The sequence below is a fragment of the Phyllopteryx taeniolatus genome, chromosome 4 (genome assembly GCF_024500385.1).
Source record: "Phyllopteryx taeniolatus isolate TA_2022b chromosome 4, UOR_Ptae_1.2, whole genome shotgun sequence".
Lineage (NCBI taxonomy): Eukaryota > Metazoa > Chordata > Actinopteri > Syngnathiformes > Syngnathidae > Phyllopteryx > Phyllopteryx taeniolatus.
In genome coordinates, this window is record NC_084505.1 from 27,004,900 (window position 1) to 27,025,713 (window position 20,814).

General features: G+C 47.7%; 2 protein-coding genes across 5 annotated transcripts in view; one reads left to right on the top strand and one right to left on the bottom strand.

Moving 5' to 3' along the window:
• Positions 1-314: 314 nt before the first annotated feature.
• On the bottom strand, positions 315-18,120 carry pex6 (peroxisomal biogenesis factor 6). Of its 4 annotated transcripts, none has more exons than XM_061771019.1 (18): positions 17,560-18,118; positions 15,671-16,219; positions 12,783-12,946; positions 12,631-12,705; positions 12,434-12,542; positions 12,241-12,362; positions 11,877-11,982; positions 11,590-11,792; positions 11,342-11,528; positions 10,319-10,395; positions 10,131-10,248; positions 7,131-7,336; positions 6,042-6,103; positions 5,223-5,331; positions 5,046-5,162; positions 4,670-4,747; positions 4,440-4,600; positions 315-519 (listed from the first exon to the last, which is right to left on the bottom strand). In XM_061771019.1, exons 1-18 carry the CDS (start codon positions 18,061-18,063, stop codon positions 392-394), a joined length of 3,075 nt encoding a protein of 1,024 aa, XP_061627003.1. In that variant the 5' UTR covers positions 18,064-18,118; the 3' UTR covers positions 315-391. The 4 variants fall into 4 exon arrangements, 3 of the variants coding, with proteins under 3 accessions (XP_061627003.1, XP_061627002.1, XP_061627004.1); XM_061771018.1 differs by having other exon boundaries at positions 12,783-12,944; positions 15,663-16,219; XM_061771020.1 differs by having other exon boundaries at positions 4,461-4,600; positions 12,783-12,944; positions 15,663-16,219; positions 17,560-18,117.
• A 1,785-nt stretch (positions 18,121-19,905) lies between these two features.
• Positions 19,906-20,814, top strand: part of ttbk1a (tau tubulin kinase 1a) — a 28,649-nt gene continuing 27,740 nt past the window's right edge. The window contains exon 1 of the mRNA XM_061771017.1: positions 19,906-20,048. The gene's annotated coding sequence lies outside the window, so the exon portion shown is untranslated. The remainder of the gene's footprint in view (positions 20,049-20,814) is intronic.

Sequence of the window (20,814 nt, forward strand, 5' to 3'; positions counted from 1 at the left end):
ATATCGATAATCATTTAACTGAGACCGTTTAACTTGAACATTTTTTAGGGTATTTTCCAATCTCCACATTCTGCAGTGTCATTTTAGAGGACTAACGGATATTTGATACTAATGACTTCATGAAATTATGCTGTCAAAGAACCAAAAACAAAACAAACAAAAACCTGCCAAGAACAAGACAGGGGAATTAAAAAGGCCTGAGGTTTATAAGTGAGACGCTAGCTAGTTAGCTAGCAACTGACCAATCACGTGGTCCCCGCCACCCCCCTGTCAAATATGACATCAGTCAACAAAATACCAGTGGTGCGGTTCAATTCAAGTAAGCTTCGTGTTTATTGGTCATATACACGATTGAAGGTTTCGTCGTGACAGCGGCCGACTTCCCGTCGCGTCAGGCGCTGCGTTGAAGGCGTTGGTATCGCATCGCTTCCTCTTGCGACAGCGACGGTAGGAAGTCACGGAGCGCTGCGCCGAAGTCGTCCACGGTGAGGCGTAGCGGCGAATCCTCCGAGTCCAAACCTGACGGACGCCACGCACAACGGCCACCGTTCAACTTCAACCTCTCCGCGCAGGGATTGATTGATACACCAGAAATTGACAACATTTAAGGTTGCCTCTTAATTGCAAGCCTCTACACCGTAACGTTTGCACTAGTAGCACTGGTTCCACCAATGTTTTCAGTTGGTAGCACCAGTTTTTGAGGAGGTCCAGTATGACCATGGTATACCATAGTTTCCATTGACAGTGACTCGAGATGCGATATTTGCAAAATATGTCACTGTGAACAAGACGTTTGTCCGCAACAAGCAGTAGCAGACAAAACAGGTCCATTAATTACAAATCAATAAAACTCCTTTGATTTGATCATTTGTTCTTCTAACCCTCTTCCAATTTCATTTTAAGCATTACCACGACCGCAATTGACATACATTTCAAAATGATTGCATAAGTGTAACACCACCATATCAAAGTATCCTTTACGATTATAAACACTATTTTACAAATTATTTCAAACCAATTTACCTGTTTAAAATCGTGGTCCCAAACAGAATATGGTTAAATCATTACTACTGCAATTATAGCACTTTATTTTTGTTGTTAACGATAGTTTGTTTTCCTATACATCCATTTTCTGTAGCGCTTATTCTCACGGGGGTCGCGGGCGTGCTGGAGCCTATCCCAGCTATCTTCGGGCAAAAGGCGAGGTGCACCCTGAACTGGTCGCCAGCCATTGGCAGGGCACAAATAAACAAACAACCACTGGCACTCACGTTCACCCCAGTTAGCGGTCTTGAGACGATCACAGACGTTGCTCGGGGAACCGACTTTTGGTTTTATTCCCGTGACAAAGGTAGTGGCATTGATACTGATGTTACGTGTAAAAAGAAAAGTTATAGGTGACTTGTGGCGCGAGGAGTTTAGCGGCTTAGCGAACTTTACAAGGTCGGTGCGGGCTAGCTAGCTTGCTCACTAGTAGTCCAGATGAGTTGAAGGCTCACACTTGCCATTTCAAATGATTCAGCAGCATATTGGGAGAGATTTGCCTCAAATAATTTACACAAATACAGTGGGTACGCAAAGTATTCAGACCCCCTTCATTTTTTCACTTTGTTATATTGCAGCCATTTGCTAAAATCATTTACGTTCATATTGCCAGAAAAAAACAGAATTGTTGAAATGCTTGCAGATTTATTAAAAAAGAAAAACTGAAATATCACACAGCTGTCCATTTCTTCATCATCATCATCCTTGAGATGGTTCTACACCTTCATTGGACTTGATTAGGAAAGCCACACCCCTGTCTATATAAGACCTGGCAGCTCACAGGGCATGTCAGAGCAAAAGAGAATCATGAGGTCAAAGGAACTGCCTGAAGAGCTCAGAGACAGAATTGTGGCAAGGCACAGATCTGGCCAAGGTTACAAAAAAAGATTTGCTGCACTTAAGGTTCCCAAGAGCACAGCGGGCTCCATAATCCTGAAATGGAAGACGTTTGGGACGACCAGAACCCTTCTTGGAGCTGGCCGTCCGGCCAAACTGAGCCATCAAAAGGTGCTTCTACTAAATACTTGGCAAAGGCTCTGAATTCTTACGGCTGTGTAATATTTCAGTTCTTCTTTTTAATAAATCTGCCACAATTTCAACAATTGTGTCTTTTTCTGTCAATATGGGTTGCTGTGTGTACATTAATGAGGAAAAAAATGAACAATGATTTTAGCAAATGGCTGCAAAATAACAAATGGTGAACAATTTCAGGGGGTCTGAATACTTTCCTGAGCCAGCGTATTTCGGTGATCAACGATTTGGCCCTGCGACGCCAAAATGAAAAGCGCAGCATGTTTTATTTTTGGGATCTCTTCCATGTAGTGTGACATACTGTAACAACGACAACTCTCCGGCAGCGCGCCTCGACCAATAGGATTGCGTATTGTGACCGCCGCTTCGCCTCCCATGCTCGCCGTTGTCAACATTTCTTCACGCACACGAACCAATGTTTACCGAAGCTTTAGCGCATGATTGGAAAGAACGCTGGCTTGTTTACATACAAACGTTAGCGATAGCACTAGCTTGCTAGGCTGCATAACATTATGTTGCCTGCTTGCGAGCTGTATTATATTAAAAGTATGTGAAAATATATCGAGCTCTTCCGGATTGGACAGCCCACGCCCGAGCACCGGTGACGACGCCACGTTATTCCTCTTTTTGTTCTTTTACCCCCCGCCGCAATGCAATACGTCGACACGATCCGTTGTGTATCCGGTCATGTTGACCGGTGACACGTTTTCTGTTTCCGCCGCCTCGCCGACAGAGTTTGATTTGACAAGATAAAGCCCAGTCATTGTAAAAGATGGGATACGGTGCTATCGTAATAACTGTCGTGTAGCGTTGCCGCTGTCTGACCGAGATACGGCAAGATTTGAGGACACGGTGCCATTGTGAAAGACCAAGTTTGTCGTGTCGTCTGATCCGCCGGGCATAACGCTGTTTTCAAGATCCTCGCAAGTTGAGAATATTCACACGTGTCCAGCGGCAGTGTTGCTGTCGCCATTGAGAGCATCGACTATAAAATAGATTATGAGAGCTGGCCACTGTTATTATTTAAACACTGTAATAATAAGCTGTTTTTTTGTATCTTGCCGACAGCTGAGGAAGGATATTTCTTTTTCTTGTACTTATAAATGACGAGGCTTGCTCAGCCGTGGTCGGTTTCCCGCGAATTGCAGCAGGGTTGGACCATAGACTGTTGGCTTCCCATCAAAATGACTTGCAGTCAAGTCATCAACGGTGACAGCAACACTGCCGCCTAGCGGACGGTGGGACGGGCCTTCCCTCACGTGGGAATATTCCAAACGTGTGTGTGTGTGTGTGTGTGTGTGTGTGTGTGAGAGAATATCTCGAAAACTGCGTTAGGTTTGTCTCAAAAATAAATGCGCCTGCCCACTGATCCACAAACGCACATTCAACAATTCACAGGCAGAATTGAATATTTACAAATGATAAGTCAGGATTAATTCACACACAACATTAAATATATATAGATCTATAAATATAGATATATTTAAGGGATCCAAAAAACGTAAATCGCGGATAAATTTGTGGATTTGAAAAACGTGTAAATCGCGGATATACAGTATTTGTGTAAATAATTTAGAGACAAATATCTCGTCATAGTAGCGGGCCAGCATCAATCTACTGTAGGTACGCGGTGGCCACGGGCTCGTCCGTGGCGTGCATATGTGCTGCGCGTGTATGCGCCAGTGCTGTTGGTAATAGCGTATCCCATCTAGAAGAAGCACTTAATTATGTTCCAGCAGGCAGCCAATCATATTGCAGCGGGTCACTTTTAACTCAAATGGAATTGAGACGGCGTCACGGCGCTCTCTCTCACGCAAAAGGAGAAGATTGCAGTGGAAAAAAGGGTGACTTTCAACCATCAAAACATGCACTCGTGCAAATGCGACAAGATGACATTTTGAATCCCACAATCTGGAAAAAAGGAGTTGAGCACAATCCTCACCACAACGGGCAGATGTCGTGCCAGGACACTTCAATATCTGAAGCAGTCATTCCAAAGGACACACACACACAAACGCAACAGTACATGCAGTCACACGCACAGCAAAGTCATGGGTAGTGATTGTGAAAGTGTGGTACGCAACCATCTCTCATATGAAAAAGTTCCACTATTTCTCATGACTTGACTTTTTTTTTCCAAAAATACTTTCCCCCTAAAAAAGAATTTTTTTTCTTGAAAAAACACAATTTTATCATTTATCAATATTTCTTGAAAGATTTTCCCCCAAAATTAAGCCCCCCCCCCCACTAAAAATGTAGTTAAATAAAATAAAATAAAAGAATAAAATAAAAATGGGTCAATTTTTCTCCTGAGGTTCCATTTTTCTTAAATTCAAATCAGACTTTTATCTGGTAAGATTGACCTTTGCCCCCCTCCATCCTACCGCGCTCCACGGCGCAGATCTTCCTTTTGATAGCAGCCGTCATGGCGTCCGAACACAGCGCGTACAGGTCGGCGCCGCTCATGTGGGCGGGGCAAAACGCCAAAACCTGCGGCAGGTCCACACCGTCGTCCAGGTGAAAGCTGAGAGCCACCAATCAGAAACCAGTAAAACAGTGACATCGCGTTGACGTGTTTGGGCGGCGCTCTTACTTTCTGAGGACGGCTCGGAGGACTTGCAGCTGCGAGCCGGGGTCTCGGTTGATCCCGACGTAGACCAGCTTGTCAAACCTGCACGAACGACACTAATTAATCGTTCTTCGCAGAGAATCAAGAATATATGCCTGTGAGTATTGTCACATTGTCTGTCTATATGCGTTGCTGGACCGTTTGTGTTCAAATATGGTAACACAGTGACACTGACGCTATTCGCTAGCCTGTCTATGGTGTTTTTCATGATGTGTTAGCATTACGCTAACCGGGTGAACCCAAAGTTCTTTGGTTGTTTTAAACACACAAAGTGTAATTCTCTTCGTTTTCTGATAATATTGTATCTGTCAATGACTGGCGTACAAGCATGAACTCTGACCTTCCGGGCCTAAGCAGGGATTGGTCGAGCAAGTCGGGTCGGTTGGTGGCGCCGATGACAAAAACTCTGGCCGAAGCGTTCAGAGCGTCCAGCTCGGCCAGCAGCTGAGCGACCACCCTGATGGAATAAAGGCTAACTTTAGGCACTGCGCTAGCATTAGCATTAGCGTGCGCTCACCTGTCCATCACCCCGCCAGAGTCCCCGCTGCGCCCCCTGCTGGGCGCCAGAGAGTCCAGTTCGTCGAAGAAGACCACGCACGGCGCCGCCGAGTGCGCTCTCTCGAACACTGAGCGCAAATGTGAAGTCACTCAATTATTCTTTTTGTGTCTGCATGACTGTTTTATACTGCCCCCCGGTGGCAAGAAGGAGCAGCACAATAAACTACAGCATTAAATCACGATGGACACAATTTTTCATTTTTTTTACACTACTGAATTTGTTTATTACTGGGGACCCGACCCATGTGGATTTATTGAGGCCGATGCAGATTCCGACATTTGGCAGAGTAAAATTCTGCCAAAAGATGAATCGGCCAATTAATTTAAAAAATATACAACCAATAAAATAACTTTTGTATTTTTTTTTTAACAAAGATATGAATTAGAGGCAGAACATTTGATTGTTTTACAAGACTTTGTCAGTTTAGAATTTCTTTATTTCACAACAGAAAGAAAAATCGGTTAAATTCAGCCAATTTTTTTGCCAATTTTTTGAATGTCAAAATCTTTGTCTTATGTTGCAATATGTCACAAAATACTCAGAAATCGACAAAAAACTGCCAATTTTTGCCAATTTGACATAGGCAGATTAATTGGTCGCGCCCTAGTTGTTATTATGAAGGTGCAGTATTATAGAGTGCTCTTCACCTTGGTTTAAAAAACAAAATGTAATTATTTTTTTCCTGGGGGGAGAGAGGGGGGGCTGGTACAGATGAACGGCATTGCCGTCATTTCAATGGGGAAATATGATTTGAGGATAACAAAAGGTTCCGCTCACCTTCTCGAATGTTCTCCTCGCTCTGCCCGACGTACATGTTGAGCAGCTCCGGACCTTTCACGCTGAACACACAGCACACGTCTTCATTACGAGCGATGTTATCCAATAGTTTGCCATCTCTTGACAGCGCGCGTGTGAGAACAGGTGTTAAGGAATGCTTTTTATTGCGGGAGGGGAATAACTATTAAGAAACTGTACAGTGGCGCCTTGAGCTGAATTGAACATTTGAACATCCTAAAGTTCCTTACGCCTCTTTTAATAACTTTTGTTTTATACATACAAGACAAGCTAAGAAGAAAAAAATACGGTTAGTATATACATTTGTATTATTTTTATTTGTTTCAAATTGCCTCACTGAAAATATAATCTAGACAAGAAAACACAGTTCTCTGCTCAATGTGAATTTAAGAAATAAAACAGTTGGTTTTCTCAAAAAAGAAAAACAATTGGTCATTCATTTTTAAGTGAAATAGCTTATTTTTCCTTGTGTATTCATAATTTCTCTTTAACCAAGCAAAAATAGAATTTTTCTGAATACCCGATTATTTGATCAAAACATTTTTGGTTGGATACTCAAATCGGAAAATACTCGATAGCTGCAGCCCAAACGGTTCTATACAGCGAAGCAACTGTAATATTAAAAGTGACCTTCCGAGGTGAATGCGCCAGGTGCGTTTAGGGACACTGCGTAAATGGGAGAGAACGTGTTCTTTTGTAATACAGTACATGTTTGTCAAGATGGATGACTAGTAAATTGATTATTTGTACTTTAGTTAAAACGTTGTACGATCACAGTGTGATAAGATGGAATTTTTTTGTTTTGTAATATAGGAGTAGATAAATTATTTTGTTAATATAGTCAGCGGGAGGAAAGCGGAGTGCCCGGACAAAAGCCACGCAGGCACGGGGAGAGCATGCAAACTCCACACAGGCGGGGCCGGGATTTGAACCCGCAACCTCACAACTGTGAGGCGGATGCGCTAACCAGTCGTCCAAATGAATTGATTTGCAAAAGGAAATTCAGTGGGCTGTTTCTTGACCATGTAAATGAGCCATGCGGTCTATCGCGCGGGTGAATGTATACCATACCTGAGGAAGGTCATGGAACATTCCGTGGCCACGGCCTTGGCCAGCAGAGTCTTGCCCGTGCCCGGAGGCCCGTAGAGCAGAATTCCGGTCCGGTTCAGGTTGAGAGACAAGAGCTCCGGACGCTGCAGAGGAAGTTGGACGGTGTCCAGAATGTCCTTCTTGGCCTGCTCCAGGCCGCCCACGTCCTCCCAGTGCACGGCTGGAATCTGACCACACGAGGAACGGCTTCAGACGTCGGCCTACGCTATAGATTTGCTTGACGACGACGTCACTAGCGGCGGGAGCCGTCGGCCGTACGCGCGTCTACGTCGAACAGTTGCACACCCTACCCGCTTTCCCGGCTGCTCGGGAATTGCCGGGGAAATGCTAGGTGCTAAGCTAACTGGCGCCGCACCAGCTACGGGCTTCGCGAGCGCGTATAGACGCGGTCCTTCGACGGTGCAGAGCCGCTCCTCAAAGTCACGAACCCTCGCCTCATCCAAGAACCAGAAATGAATCGCTACGTTGCCACGTGCAACAGCTGGGAGGAGGCTATAAGGTCAAAAGTAGATTCATATATTAACTTCAAAATGTACACCAATTTAAAAAGAATAGCAACAAAAAAATGCTCGATATAGCACACTTAACCCTTCAAAACGGGGATCACCGCTGACACCGCGGTGCATGTGTATTTCAAATTACTGTAACTCCTCGCTACGTCGTGCAATTGTAATCATTCGAACTGCCCCTCAAAGCTGTGAAACTAATAAATATATCTATTATTATGGTGCTAAAATGGTTAAGAAGTCTCGCACTGGTGAACTATTTTTAGAACAGGCTCTGGTTGGTTGACCGCTGCACTAGTGAACTACAGCTAGCCCAACTATATGGCAAGCCTTCTTAACATTTAACAGCTAGAGTCAAAGTGTTTTGCAGATATCTAGAATTCTGTTTCGCCTGGTCAAAAAGAACATTAGCGATATCCGTAACTAGACTTTACACCGATTTGACCGGGCTGATCGGTATCGGCTTTAATGTCATAATTCGCCAATCCGATCAATGTCCGCAAAAGACATTAACTCCGCGTCGACGCGTGCACAGTATATTTGAATCCAAAAGCTAGTTTATTTTTAGCCTTGTCGCGTGTCTTTTGACGTAGTACTGTCAATATCTGACGGCAAAAGAAGTTATTTAAAAAAATAAAAAATAAACATTGGCGGTGTGAGACAGACAACACGTAATGCCGGATCAGACAAATTTGTTCTTTAAAGATTGCACAATGTCAAACGAATGCAATAAAATCTTGTATTCCGATACCACCGCATCCCGTTTTTTACGATCATTGGGCTTTGTCTTGTCAACTCAAATGCGACCGGATACGCTCGTTCCCGTGGCGACGACAACAAGAGTGGAGCGCGCCGACTTTGTATTCTATGGACAAAATGGGGAAAAACGTGTGTTGGGGGTGACCGGTGCTCAGGACAGGAGAGGACGTTGGTTTAAGGCTCGCTTGAGGTACGTTCACGTACTTTGAATACGATACGGGGACAAAACGTTATGTAGCCTAGCAAGCTAGCGGTAGCACGAAATGTTGGATGTAAAAACCGTTCTGTCAAATCATGCTGTAAAGTTTCGCTGTGGGTGAAGTTATTTAATTACAGTAAGTTAGCACCCATTATTTGTGTCATGTTGTAATGTTGGTTTGACCCAACTGATGAGAATACACGATCTGACGAGAGGAGTTATTTCCAACCTTTATGGAGCCAAGGAACATATTTTACAATTGCAAAATCCCACGGCACACCAACAAAAATGTCACAAAAAGTGGATCCATTAATTACTGTATTTACTTCCTGCCATCTGGTAGAAGACCATTCATTTGTGCTGTCTGTCACTATGCCGCACTGGCATAAATAGAGGAACAAAGATACATTATATGTTGTAAATATTATTTTTGAGCAATTAAGTACCCAAGTAAATACAGCAAATGAACAGGTCATTTAAATAGACACATTCCTCCATCTTGTGATCGGTTATTGTTTTTTTAAACTCGCTGATCGGCCCCAAAAATCCTGATCGTGTAAAGCCTATCCGTAACTACATTCTTATCCACAATTTTTATGTCTGATATCTGCAACGTCACTTTTGCCATTTGTATGGGCTTTGTCGCTACAGATATCGCCAATTCTTTATGCACATATAATATACAGAATCAGAGTTGCACATATCTGTATTTCCAGTTGGAGATCGCCCCATTTTGATTTTGACTTGTCATAAACTCCAGTTGAAAAATATTTTCTGCATGTCCCTTTTCAGATATCTTGAATCCAAAATTTTAAGTAGGCGACGTGATAAATATCTGTAACTACAATTAGAATGAGTCAAAATGGCATTGTAGATAAAAGTGAAGTTCCAGATGAGTACAATTCCACCACATATATCCGTCATCAACGTAGCGGGTATCTGCAAATGGATTGTAGCTATCTGTAATGCCAAACCCCGTATAAAAGTCAAAAGTGACGTCATTTGTGCTAGGTGACATGACCCTGCAGCTATCCGAGATGACATTTATGGAATGGAAGAAGGAGGTTACGGTTATCCAAGACCGAAGTCGGCCACAGATACGAATATGGGGACTACGACGGCCATTTTGCGCTCTGTGCCGACGGCGACGCTAAGCTAGAAGGTCGGTCGTCATGTCGAGAAAACCAAAAAGATTGTGCTGCATATGATTGCGTACAGCGCCGTACGATCACAACAGGGGACCAGGGAATAGCCTTTCACAGGTACAAATATTTTTGGCGCCCCCCCCCCACCCCTCCACTCCCCTCCCCTCCCAAAGGTTCTGTATTGACAGAAAATACTTTGACATGAACAAAAGTCCACTTTGTGAAAGTCGGCTGAGAATTGAGCAAGTTGCGATTGTTGCCTTTGAGGGGAACGTCGACCTCCCCAACATGGCCACCACGGAGGCCCGGCAGTTAGCTGGCGCAAGGGCGTCTTCCTATCTACGGGACTCACCCCGGGGGCGCCGACGGCCTCCGATCGGACATCCTGTAAGGTCTGCAGAGCCGCCAGGAAGTCTCGCTGCCGAACGGTCACGCCGCCGGCGCGCACGTCGTCCTCACGCAGACCCCGACTGAAACGGACACGGACGCGCTCAAACGGTCGCCCGAGGACAAACGTTCCGGACATACGGCGAGTCTCACCAAGCCGGGACCAGTCGTCGGCACGCCGCACGGCTGGCCTCCACCAGCAGGGTGCACAAGTCGCCCAACACCAAACCCTAAACGCAGAGAAACAAAAAAAGACATTTCTGTCCGCTTGGAGTCGCCATCACATTCTACTGTCGTAACTGTGGGTATGTTAGGAAATTCACTCCAAGAGTGCACTCTCTACACTCCGGAACGTTCGGACACTCAAGAGCGTCGTGGGAGTGTGCCGTTCGGTTATTCCGAGCGCACTCCCGCCACTCTGACTGAAGCGACAGAGCGGCCGGAGCGTCAGGCGGGACGAGACGGTTACAGGCAGAACTGACACATTCAATATGGCGGTCTCACTGACGTATCCCTGCCAATGGCCGACACGCCCCTTCGTAAATTCATCGAAAATGAAGCGCGCTCTGCCTCTCCGGACACTGCACTCTCAGAGCGTCAGATTGAATTTACGCACGTACCCTGTGACTTTTGAGTGTGTAAAAGCTATACACAGCTTTAAAATCAATCGGAACCATGTTTCAGTACCAAAGCGCGCCTGTTTTGAAAGTGCGGGCAACAGGAGTGGAAGAGTTGCCTAATTTCCATGACGCACTTAAAGGCAGCGGTGCAGCGTAATACAAAAAAGCCACAGCGTCGAACGTTCTCAAAAGTACAATGGAAAAGCGGAGGGGTCCTGCTTGACGAGGTCTGGAAACGGAACCTCTCCGCCAACGATTAACGAAGCGGCAGAGTTGCGCTCGTGAGCGTCACACGCGGCGCAAACCGCAGCCGGCCTGTCGGTGCGTCGGGCACGACGATCTGCGGGCGCGGGCAAGCGCCTGGGAGAGCCGGCGGGTTGGCAGAGCGGCAGCGCTTCGGGGGCACGCCAAAAAGGCTGACGAGCCGAAGAGCGTGGGGCGAGCCGCGCGAAGGGGGAGCTCTGCGCTGCCAAAGCTAGCTTCTGGCCAATCCATCGCCCCGACGTGAACTGGCGGCAACACGAATCGAAACCGCGACGCACTAAAGACGACCTACGGCCGTGACTTGGGCGATTCTTTCCAGGTCGACGTCACGGGCAAGGTCAACGTCCCGACACAGCCGCGTCAGAATGACCCGGCGCTGATCCTCGGTGGGACTCTGTAGCGCCACCTGGTGGACAAACGCCGCCGCGATGCCGGCGGGCAGCTGGCGCAGTTTGCAGATGGTCGCCACCACCGCCACCCTGGAAGACACAAAGTTGATGCGACAGAGTGCCAACGTAGCATACGAATGACGTATGTCACCTGCTGGGGGCGCTGCAGAGCACGTGGCAAAGCGCCGCCTGGACGCGGGCATCGTCGTCGACGCCCCCGCGAGACCGCAGGAGGAGCTGCAGATTCCTGAGCAGAAGGACGCAAGGCTGCAAGGCGTCAGCGCGCTCCAACAAGGATGTCAAGCGCGCCTCCGTGGCGGCGGCCGTGTCGCCACACACGCCAACGCAGTCCACCTATGCACCGCGAAATAAGGCGCGGTGTCAGTGCACAGACGGCAGACATCTGAGGGGTGCGCGGGGGGCATGGAGCAGTCGCACCTTGATTAGCTGTAGGTGGAGCCTGGAGCTGGATGCCACGACGGCCGTCACTTTGCCACTTCCTGCCGGCCCGTGGACCAGGAGCCTGCATGCCGGGAGGGAGCCGCTGAAAACACATGCATACCCCATGAGCGCATCCCCCATGAGCGCATCCCCCATGAGCGCGTCCCCCATGAGCGCGTCCCCCATGAGCGCGTCCCCCATGAGTGCGCACCCCATGAGCGCGCACCCCATGACCGCATCCCCCATGAGCATGCACCCCATAAGCGCGCCCTCCATGAGCACACGCAACATGAGCGCATACCCCATGAGCGGGTCACATGAGCACGCCGCCCGCCAATCACGCGAGAGCGCAGGGCCGCACCTGTGTCGGTGTGGGCGAAGGATGTGGCTGATGGCGTCTACCGTCCGCTCGAGACCCGGAGGTGAAGGGCCACTCCACAGCTCTGCCGCTCTGCAGGGCACCAGGCAGTTGATTGGCGGCCCCTGAACGCATCCCACAGGTAAGAGGTCACAGTTCAAAAGTTAATGGCTTGACTTGAAGGGTTAAAGGTCACCATGAAGAGGGACGTGTGTGCTGTGTCAGCAAGGTAAAAACAGTCAGCTTCTTCTTTTGTCTGGTCAGGAGGACACACCTTCTGCACCAAAAACAACAGCGTCCGACACCTGAGCAAGTTCAAAGGTCAAAAGGTTAAGTGTCCAAGTGCTCGTCACTATCTGCCGGTCACTTTCTGGTTCCAAAGCTTGGTCTGACCTGTCAGAGTTGTCCTCCAGGAGGTCTGGGTGATTCCGGGTGGGAACGCGCAGGACATCCCCCGGCGCCACCAACCTGCACCCACGACATCACGCAGCCAATCAACAATTTGCCACCGGCGACACCGCTTAAGGAACTCGCAGTCAGCCGACCTGGGGACGGAGAAGTGTGCGGCCAGCAAGTCCCCGTAGCGACCCGGCCGCCGGCAGTGCGGCGACGCCACGGGCCGGAGGTGAAGCTCGCTGGCCAATGGAGGTGAGGCGGAGCGACAGGAAGTGTCAGATTCACCGGCGCCGTCTGGAGGCCGCCTCCACCTCTAAAGTGGAGCAAGCATAGTCAAAGATACGTGGCGGGGACATGAGACGTGTATTTGCGCATTAATGTGTGTGTTTACATGTTAATGTGTGTGTGTGTGTGCTTGTGCGTTTCACTCCCGCTCGTCCTTTACCCCCCCCAACCTCGGTGAGGTTGACTGAATCTGAGGATGTTGCTGTTTGGGTTCTGCACTGACTAACTGGGACAAGGTCTAAGGTGGACCACTTCCCACGGAGTCATTGCCATGGAGGATTCTGCTCCGACCGACCGGGCCGTGTCCTGAAATGGACTCTAATGCCATCGTAATGAGCATTGTACAGCAGCGCACTATGTGATCAATGTTGCCCACTCGACGTCCAACGCAGCCTGGTTTCCTCAATTGGGGTTCTGAGTTTTTCCTTGCCCGATTAGGGGGTTTAGATTAGGGGATGTCGTCGATCGTTGCCAGCTGTGGGCCTCTGAAGCCCTTTGAGATTCTTTTGAAGCCCTTTGACCTTGCTGAACAAGTCAACGAAATTGAAAAAAAAAACACCCGGACTCACCCCTCATTATTCTCGGGGACTTTAACAAAGCTAAACTCAAACACGAACTCCCGAATTACAAGCAGCACATCGACTGTCCCACCAGGGAAAATAACATTTTGGACCACTGCTATACTACGCTAGAAAACGCATACCATGCCAAACCTCGTGCCGCCCTGGGCTCGTCTGATCACTGCTTAATTCACTTAATACCGACGTACAGGCAAGAACTTAAATGCGCGAAGTCTACAGTGAAGACAGTGAAAAAGTGGACCAATGAAGCAAAGATGGAACTTCAAAGCTGTTTAGACTGCACAGACTGGAGTTTGTTTGAAAATTCAGCTGGCAGCCTGGATGAATATACGGACACTGTCACATCCTAGATCAGTTTCTGTAAAGAGGTTTGTGTACCAACAAAGTCATTTCGCACATTCAACAAGAACAAGCCGTGGTTCACTGCTAAACTTAAGCAGCTTCGACAAGCTAAGGAGGACGCTTATCAAAGCGGGGACAGAGCCCTGTATAATCGAGCTAGAAACCAGCTGACTAAAGAAATTAACTTTGCAAAGAGAAATTATGCAGTACAGGTATAAATACAGTTTAGCGCTAACAACTCTAAATCAGTCTGGCATCCATTCCAATCGCTGACTAATTACAAGCGACGATCCCCCCAAGATGAGAACAATAGTAGACTAGCCAACGACTTGAATACCTTCTACTGCAGATTTGAAAAGGACACTTTCAAACCCCACACCCACCCGGCCGCACCCCCGACCACAATCACACCTCTGACTTATGCGTTTACCATCTGCGAACAGGATGTGAGACGCATCTTCAAACAAAAGATTAACAAAGCGGCAGGCCCAGACCTTGTGTCCCCATCCATTTTTATTCGATTATTCGTACAATTCATACAATTCCATTGCAACATGCTGCCAATTTTTTTGACTTGAGTTCATTGTCACATTTCTGTGGGGCCAATTATACATTACTCGTGCACTCACTGTAGTTGTCTCACCACGCTGCACTATTTTCATATCTGTTGTTGACCAATACTGGCCACTCATGCAAGAGTAGCATCTGCACCACTGAGGAGTATCTGCAACATTTGCACAATCAACATTGTCCCATATTATCGCGCTACTCGTCACTTTAAAGCGCATACACTTGAAGTGTCGGCGCCCTTTGCACAATGGTCTTTGCACCGGACTATTGCAATATTAGTCATTCAAACTGCTCTAAGTGCTAGAGGACTCTGCATCTTTTGCACAATTGTCAAAAAAAATAATAATAATGTACCGGCATTACCCGATAACTAGCAACCCTTTATTGCTCAGTTTTTTTGTCAATGTCTTTCTGTCTCCAAAGTGTTCTCTGTCAATTGACTGTCTGTTGTCGTACTCGAGCGGCTCCAACTACCGGAGACAAATTCCTTGTGTGTTTTATGGACATACTTGGCAAAATAAAGATGACTCTGATTCTGATGTGTGCGCGCGCATGTGCTTTCATGTTTTTTTTTATTTGAAATTATTTTGAATGCCTTTGTTTTGTGCGCGTTTATGCGGTTTAGTGCATTTTTGTGTATTTCTGTGTGTTAGTGTAGAAACATGCTTGTATGTGCCCAGGTGTGTTTATGTATTTACAAACGTATTGGAACGTCAAGGTCAATTTCTTTGTTTTTTTTGCACATTTTGGTTTCAGATCAAAAGATGAATCTGTCCTGAGTACTATCACACATCTCGATGTAAACACCATGAAATAAAAGCTGGAATTCTGAACTTTTGCCTCAATATTCATCTTTTGATCTGAAACCCAAATGTCTTCAGTACGTAACAAAAACAAAAGGAACTGACCTTTCCATTCCAATACTTTTGGAGGGGACTGCATTTGCATGTGAGTGTTTGTGCATGTGTTTTTTGCCGTGTGTATTTACTCTCTGTGCCCTTGTGTGTGTGTGTTTTTGCTTGGTAGTGTGTTTTTGTATATTTCTGTTTGTATGGATTTCTTTGTATTTATACATTGTGTGTTTGCATGCATGTGTGTGTGCTTGTTGGTGTATGTGTTAATGGGCCCACATGTGTGTGTCCGTGCGTTTTGTGTATTTTTGTGTTTGCGTGCATTTATTTGCTTGTGTGTGTCTTTGTACTTGTGTGCGTGAATGCGTTCGTGTGTGTGTGTGTGTGTGTGTGCACGCACGTGTGCACCTTGAGCGTGAGGCAGCAGGTGGCGCCCGGCGTCTCTTCACCTCTCGTCAGGTTGAACCACAATGTCTCCGACACGCCGCCGCCACCATCATCGCCTGCCAGGTCCGAGCGTTGCGCGGCGAGGGCGGCCGCTCGCCATCTGGCCCCTTGGCCCGCCGACTGCAGCTTGACCCACTCGCCGTCGAACAGTCCCAGCCTGAGCAGCGTGCGTCCGCCGACGTACAAGCGAGCGTCCGCGTCTTCGTCGTGGCGACCTTCCGCCTCGAGCCACCGCCCCACATCCGTCACACGAACATCCAGCCGCCGCTCCGCCTCCTCCAGGATGCCGCCGGATGCCCGACGCCTGGCGCCGTCCAGGAGAGAGCGCCCCCTTCCCAGGCCGGCGGCATCGTGAGCGAAGTCCGAGGCGCAGAGCTGGAGCTTCCTGGGCGGCGGGGCCAGGTGAGGCGCGTCGGGCCAATCGCCGCAGTCGCCCAGGACAACGGCGGTGTCGGCCGTGATGCGACCCTGCGTGACCGGGCCGCACGACAACACCAGCGCGTCGGCCATCTGCGCCACGACGACGTGTGAGGGGTCGGGCGAAAAGAAGACCGTACGTGAGGTAAGCTGCTCGAACGAATCATCTAATAAAAATGGACTCTGAATCCAAAATAGTTGGCGAATAATTTGATAATTGAGTAGAATTGTTGCACCTCTCGCTGCAGCAACCGAATAATTTTTTAGATCAATTAATCTATCGATGATTCCATCAATTAGCTGATTAATCCTTGAGTAAATATTTTGTCTTCAAGTGTTTCTAAAACAGAAAAGCAAACAATAAAGGCATGAAAAATCTGACAAAAAAAAAACATTGTAGGCTGACATCGACTTCATTCAAAGATGACAATAAAATATTGTCAACTGACCAGAAGTGGGTAGAGTAGCCAAATATTGTACTCAAGTAATAGTACTGTTACTTTAGAATAATATGACTCAAGTAAAAGTAGTCTTCCAAATATTTACTTCAGAGTAAGAAACTACTCAATGAAAAAACAACTCAAGTAAGGAGTAACTTGAGTAACTTCTGTTTTTTTAATCAGAGCATGGACATCAAATAAAACATAAAATAATAATAATATATGGGACTCAACACATTATTTGCTTTATTCACTTCAATGACTTCATGAAGAAGCTGTTTGCTCAACAGACTGAGTGATTGTGTGTGCGACAACATATCACTGCCAAAACAACAATCGAAACGTCTGCAAGGTGTTTTCTCAAGTTAGAAGTGGGCTGAACTATCCAAGTTTGGCCAGTCACAATTTAAGAGCAGCATGACAAAGCTGTTGTTTTTGGGAGTTTGTATGTAAACACACTCGCGCGGCTGTTTTTTTTTTTTTTTTTTTTTTTGTGTGTGTGTGCTCCCTGCGCGGTCATGTGACTGCCTTGTGTCGTCTGTTTGGCGCAAGGGGCACCCTATGCTGAAGTCGAAGATGGAATCTAAAAATGGACTCGCACACGCAAGAATGAATAAATAAAAGTAGCGAACGACATGTCGATCATTATAACGCAGTAAAGGTATCGATCCTTCTTCACATAAATACTCAGGTAAAAGTAAAACGTACGGTGCATTTAAAGTAGCCTGCCAACTACAGTTTATGGAAATTGTAACTTGAGTAATTGTAACAGAGTAAATATAGTGCGTTACTCTCTGCCACCTCTGCAACTGACTTATGGGGTCTTTTTTTTTCGAGGCGAAGAGCAGAAAATTGTGTCCGCTAACCACAGTTAACCATGTGCAACTGATTATTTGCATTATTAAACGATGGACTTTTTGTTCCAAAACAGCTGCTACTTTTCTTTCTCGAGTGTGCGTCTCCTTAAATTGGAACCCAAAGTCAATCGCTCACCTGCCCCGGTTGCTCCCCGACCAGCGGCTCTCCTTGGCGGGCCAGCACACAGCATTCAGACCGGCAAAGCTCCAGCAGCTTCGCGGCGAAGCGGTCGGCGTCGTCCCTGCTGCCGCCGCGGACTCCCAGCACCACCTCGTCCAGACTCACGGGCGGCACGTGTCGCGCCGTCCCGCGGCTCCCCGCCGCCGGGAGGCCGCGGAGCCGCAGGAACAAGCCGCTGGCGAAGAGCCTCACTCGGGCCTCAGACGACGGCGACGGGGCTCCGGGGGCTGCTCCCTCGAAGACCGCCGCCTCCTGGTCGCTGACAGCCCGGACGCGAAACAGGACGGAGGGCGCACGGGGCCGAGGAGGCGGCCGCCGCGGGGTGAAGAGGATGGTCGGGGGGCCCGAGTGGTCGTGGGGGAAAAGCGAACGGAGCTGCCATCTTGACACCAACACGTCGAGCGGACTCAAGTGAGGCGGGAAAGCCTCCAGGCGAACCAAGTCCACCTGCGCCGCCATCTTGGCTCCGAAGTCCAACGCGTCTCACTTCCGCACTTCCCTTACGTGACGTCATTGTCATCGTTAATTGGGATTCGCGCAAGTTTCTAGGCAGGACACGCCCTGCTCCAATATTACTGGCTCCGGGACTCACGCCGCTGCACTATGATTGGCTGCTGTATCCCTGTAGAACACGCCCGACTGCCTCCAAACGGGAAAAGAAAGCTGTGACGTTCATGTTTCCCACTAACCGAATTTGAACCCGTCCTAAACCGCTTTAAACCCCAACCCTAGCCCTAAACCTAACCATAACAAACTTCTTTGTTTTAATTCGTACAAATGTGATCCATGTTTGGGATGGTATCTGCGTAGCCACTAAGGAATGAGGTCACTTGAAGAGGCTTTTGGAGGCTTATAGCAATGTGCACATTTTTCATACAAAAAACTGCGGCGGCGGAACAGCTTTAGAAACGGAGGTCACAGTATTGTTGGGGAACTTCTTAGTACTTCGAGGGCACGGAAACCATACGTCGAGGGGGAGGCGGGTGTTGAGCGATATTTGCCAGTATTGTGGCCCAGCAAAGGCCCACATCACACGCAAAAGGGCACTTAGGGTCAAAAGTGTCCCCCCAATTCTGCTGACTCCGCACAACACCACTGTGCACCATCGCTGCAAATACTGTACATTTATCAATAAAATATTTGGCCAATATCATCTAATTCTTGTTCTTAAATTCTCCACTTGAAGAGCAACTATTATCTGTTCGAAAATTAATTTGGGAAATGGAATAGTTGATGATCGTTACTGTTTATCCAGCATTGGAAAGAGGCTTTGTTAAGCTGCAATTTAAAAAAAAAAAAAAAAAAAGATGCTGTAAAGTTTCAATGTCGGAATTTAAAAACATACAAATGTATACATTTTACTTGAAGCTTTTATGTAGAAAATCCTTACCTGGATACAGTGGGAGGAAAAATGAATCAGAATCCTCTTCAGTTGCCAAGTATGTCAAGAATTTGTCTGCGGTAGTTGGAGCCGCTCGAGTACGACAACGGACAGTCACTGTGACAAAATATACTTTTCAGACACACAAACAGCAAAATACAGTCACTGAGCAATAAAAGCTCAGCGGTAATGTGATAATGCCGATAATTATTATTTTTTTTGACAATTGTGCAAAATGATACCGAGTCCTCAAGCAGTTTAGAGCAGTTTGAAATGACTCAGAACAATAGTCAGATGTGAATCCTTTGGAAATTCTCCAGTTTTCGCATAAATTGGTATGATCGCCCGAAGATGGCTGGGATAGGCTCCAGCGCGCCCGCGACCCGAGGGACGAGAAGCGCTACGGAAGATGAAGGAATGAATGAACCGCGGGACAGTGAGGAAATACTAAGCGAAGCCTTGGCTTGAATAAGTGGTTGACCCTTGACCCTTTGCCAGCGATAATCTTTCCTGTCGTCGCAGATCAGAAGTGGACGAATTTCGGAACATTGTCGTCGTCGTCGTGTCCCGGGGCGAGAAATGAATGCGGTGGCCGAAGGTGCAGAATGGCAGCCACGCTTCCGTCAGCTGTGGGAATGAATAATGTGTGCAGTTCTAAAGTGTCTTTTGATTGTAGAAGTGGAAAGCTTTATGATCATGATTTCATTGCTCTTTCCAAAACTGCGATTCGCTCTGTCGAGGTCAACGAACGCCACAAACTCAGCATGATAAGAACATCTTTGCAGGCGAGAACAAGCATGTGAACCGTTTCGGGACCAGATCCGCGTCGCCAGGGGGCGCCGCCGCCGCCGCTGCGCGACGGGCGAAGGCGCGGCCGGACCGGGTGGCGTGCATGCGCGGTGCTGCTGCTGTTGCTGCTGCTGCTGCTGCTGCTGATGCTGATGCTGCTGGATGAAGAGGACGATGAAGATGGAGCGCAGGAGGCCACGACGATGAAGATGGCGACGATGACGATGATGTTCGCTGCTTCGGGGCGGTCCGGACGGGAAACGGCGACAAGGAGGTCAGACCAACCACAACCACACCACCACCAAATTGCCTGTGCGCGGATCGCTGCGCACCTACGTGACGACGTGTAATGACGCAAATTGGAATCTTAATGAATCGTGTGCTAGCATCATTTCGAAACGGGCCGCATGAGGCGTTCAGGCGCTGCTCGGTAGAGCGGGACAGAGGAGCACTCAGCGACTGACTCCCTGACCCACGCACGCACTCATCCTCGAGCAGGAAACACGCGCGCGCACGCACGCACGATGAGGAGGGGCGGGAAAAAGCAATCGGAAACGCTGCCGCCCCCTACCAAAATAAAAGCCCGACGTCTCGAGTGCTTTGCTTCGCCCTGAGATGACGTCAGTGGGTTGATTTAGAAACATTCACACGTGACGTCATGAGCTCAAATCAGCAGAACTTCGTCAAAATGTTATCATTGTGTGTAATAATGGTGTGCGAGTGGTGTTTGCTGACACAAATGAGCGATGAGTTGACTGTCAGTCGAGATACGGGAGAGACCCAACTGACGAGTTTTTCGAGATATGAGAGAGCCGACTGACAAGTTTTTTAAGATGCGAGTTGTCTTTCAACTGTCGCTTTTCAGTCTGCTAGCTTAATGCTAATGCTAACTAGCATTCATGCTAATCCTTCACGCAATGGACTGAACACAAACGGTGCAGCAACAACATGTAGACAGACAAAAAGAACAGTCCTCACAGTCATCTCGTCTTCATCCTGTGCAGCGAGTGGCAATTTAGTGGCATGCTGATGAGCTTAGA

Excerpts from the sequence above, each read along its gene's own strand:
- pex6 (XM_061771018.1), bottom strand. The coding sequence starts at position 18,063 with ATGGCGGCGCAGGTGGACTTGGTTCGCCTGGAGGCTTTCCCGCCTCAC. Across the intron at positions 10,396-11,341 it reads GAATCGCCCAAGTCACGGCC|GGTTTGGTGTTGGGCGACTT; the intron begins GTAGGTCGTCTT and ends CTCTGCGTTTAG. Across the intron at positions 5,163-5,222 it reads TCTGGCGGGGTGATGGACAG|GGTGGTCGCTCAGCTGCTGG; the intron begins GTGAGCGCACGC and ends TTATTCCATCAG.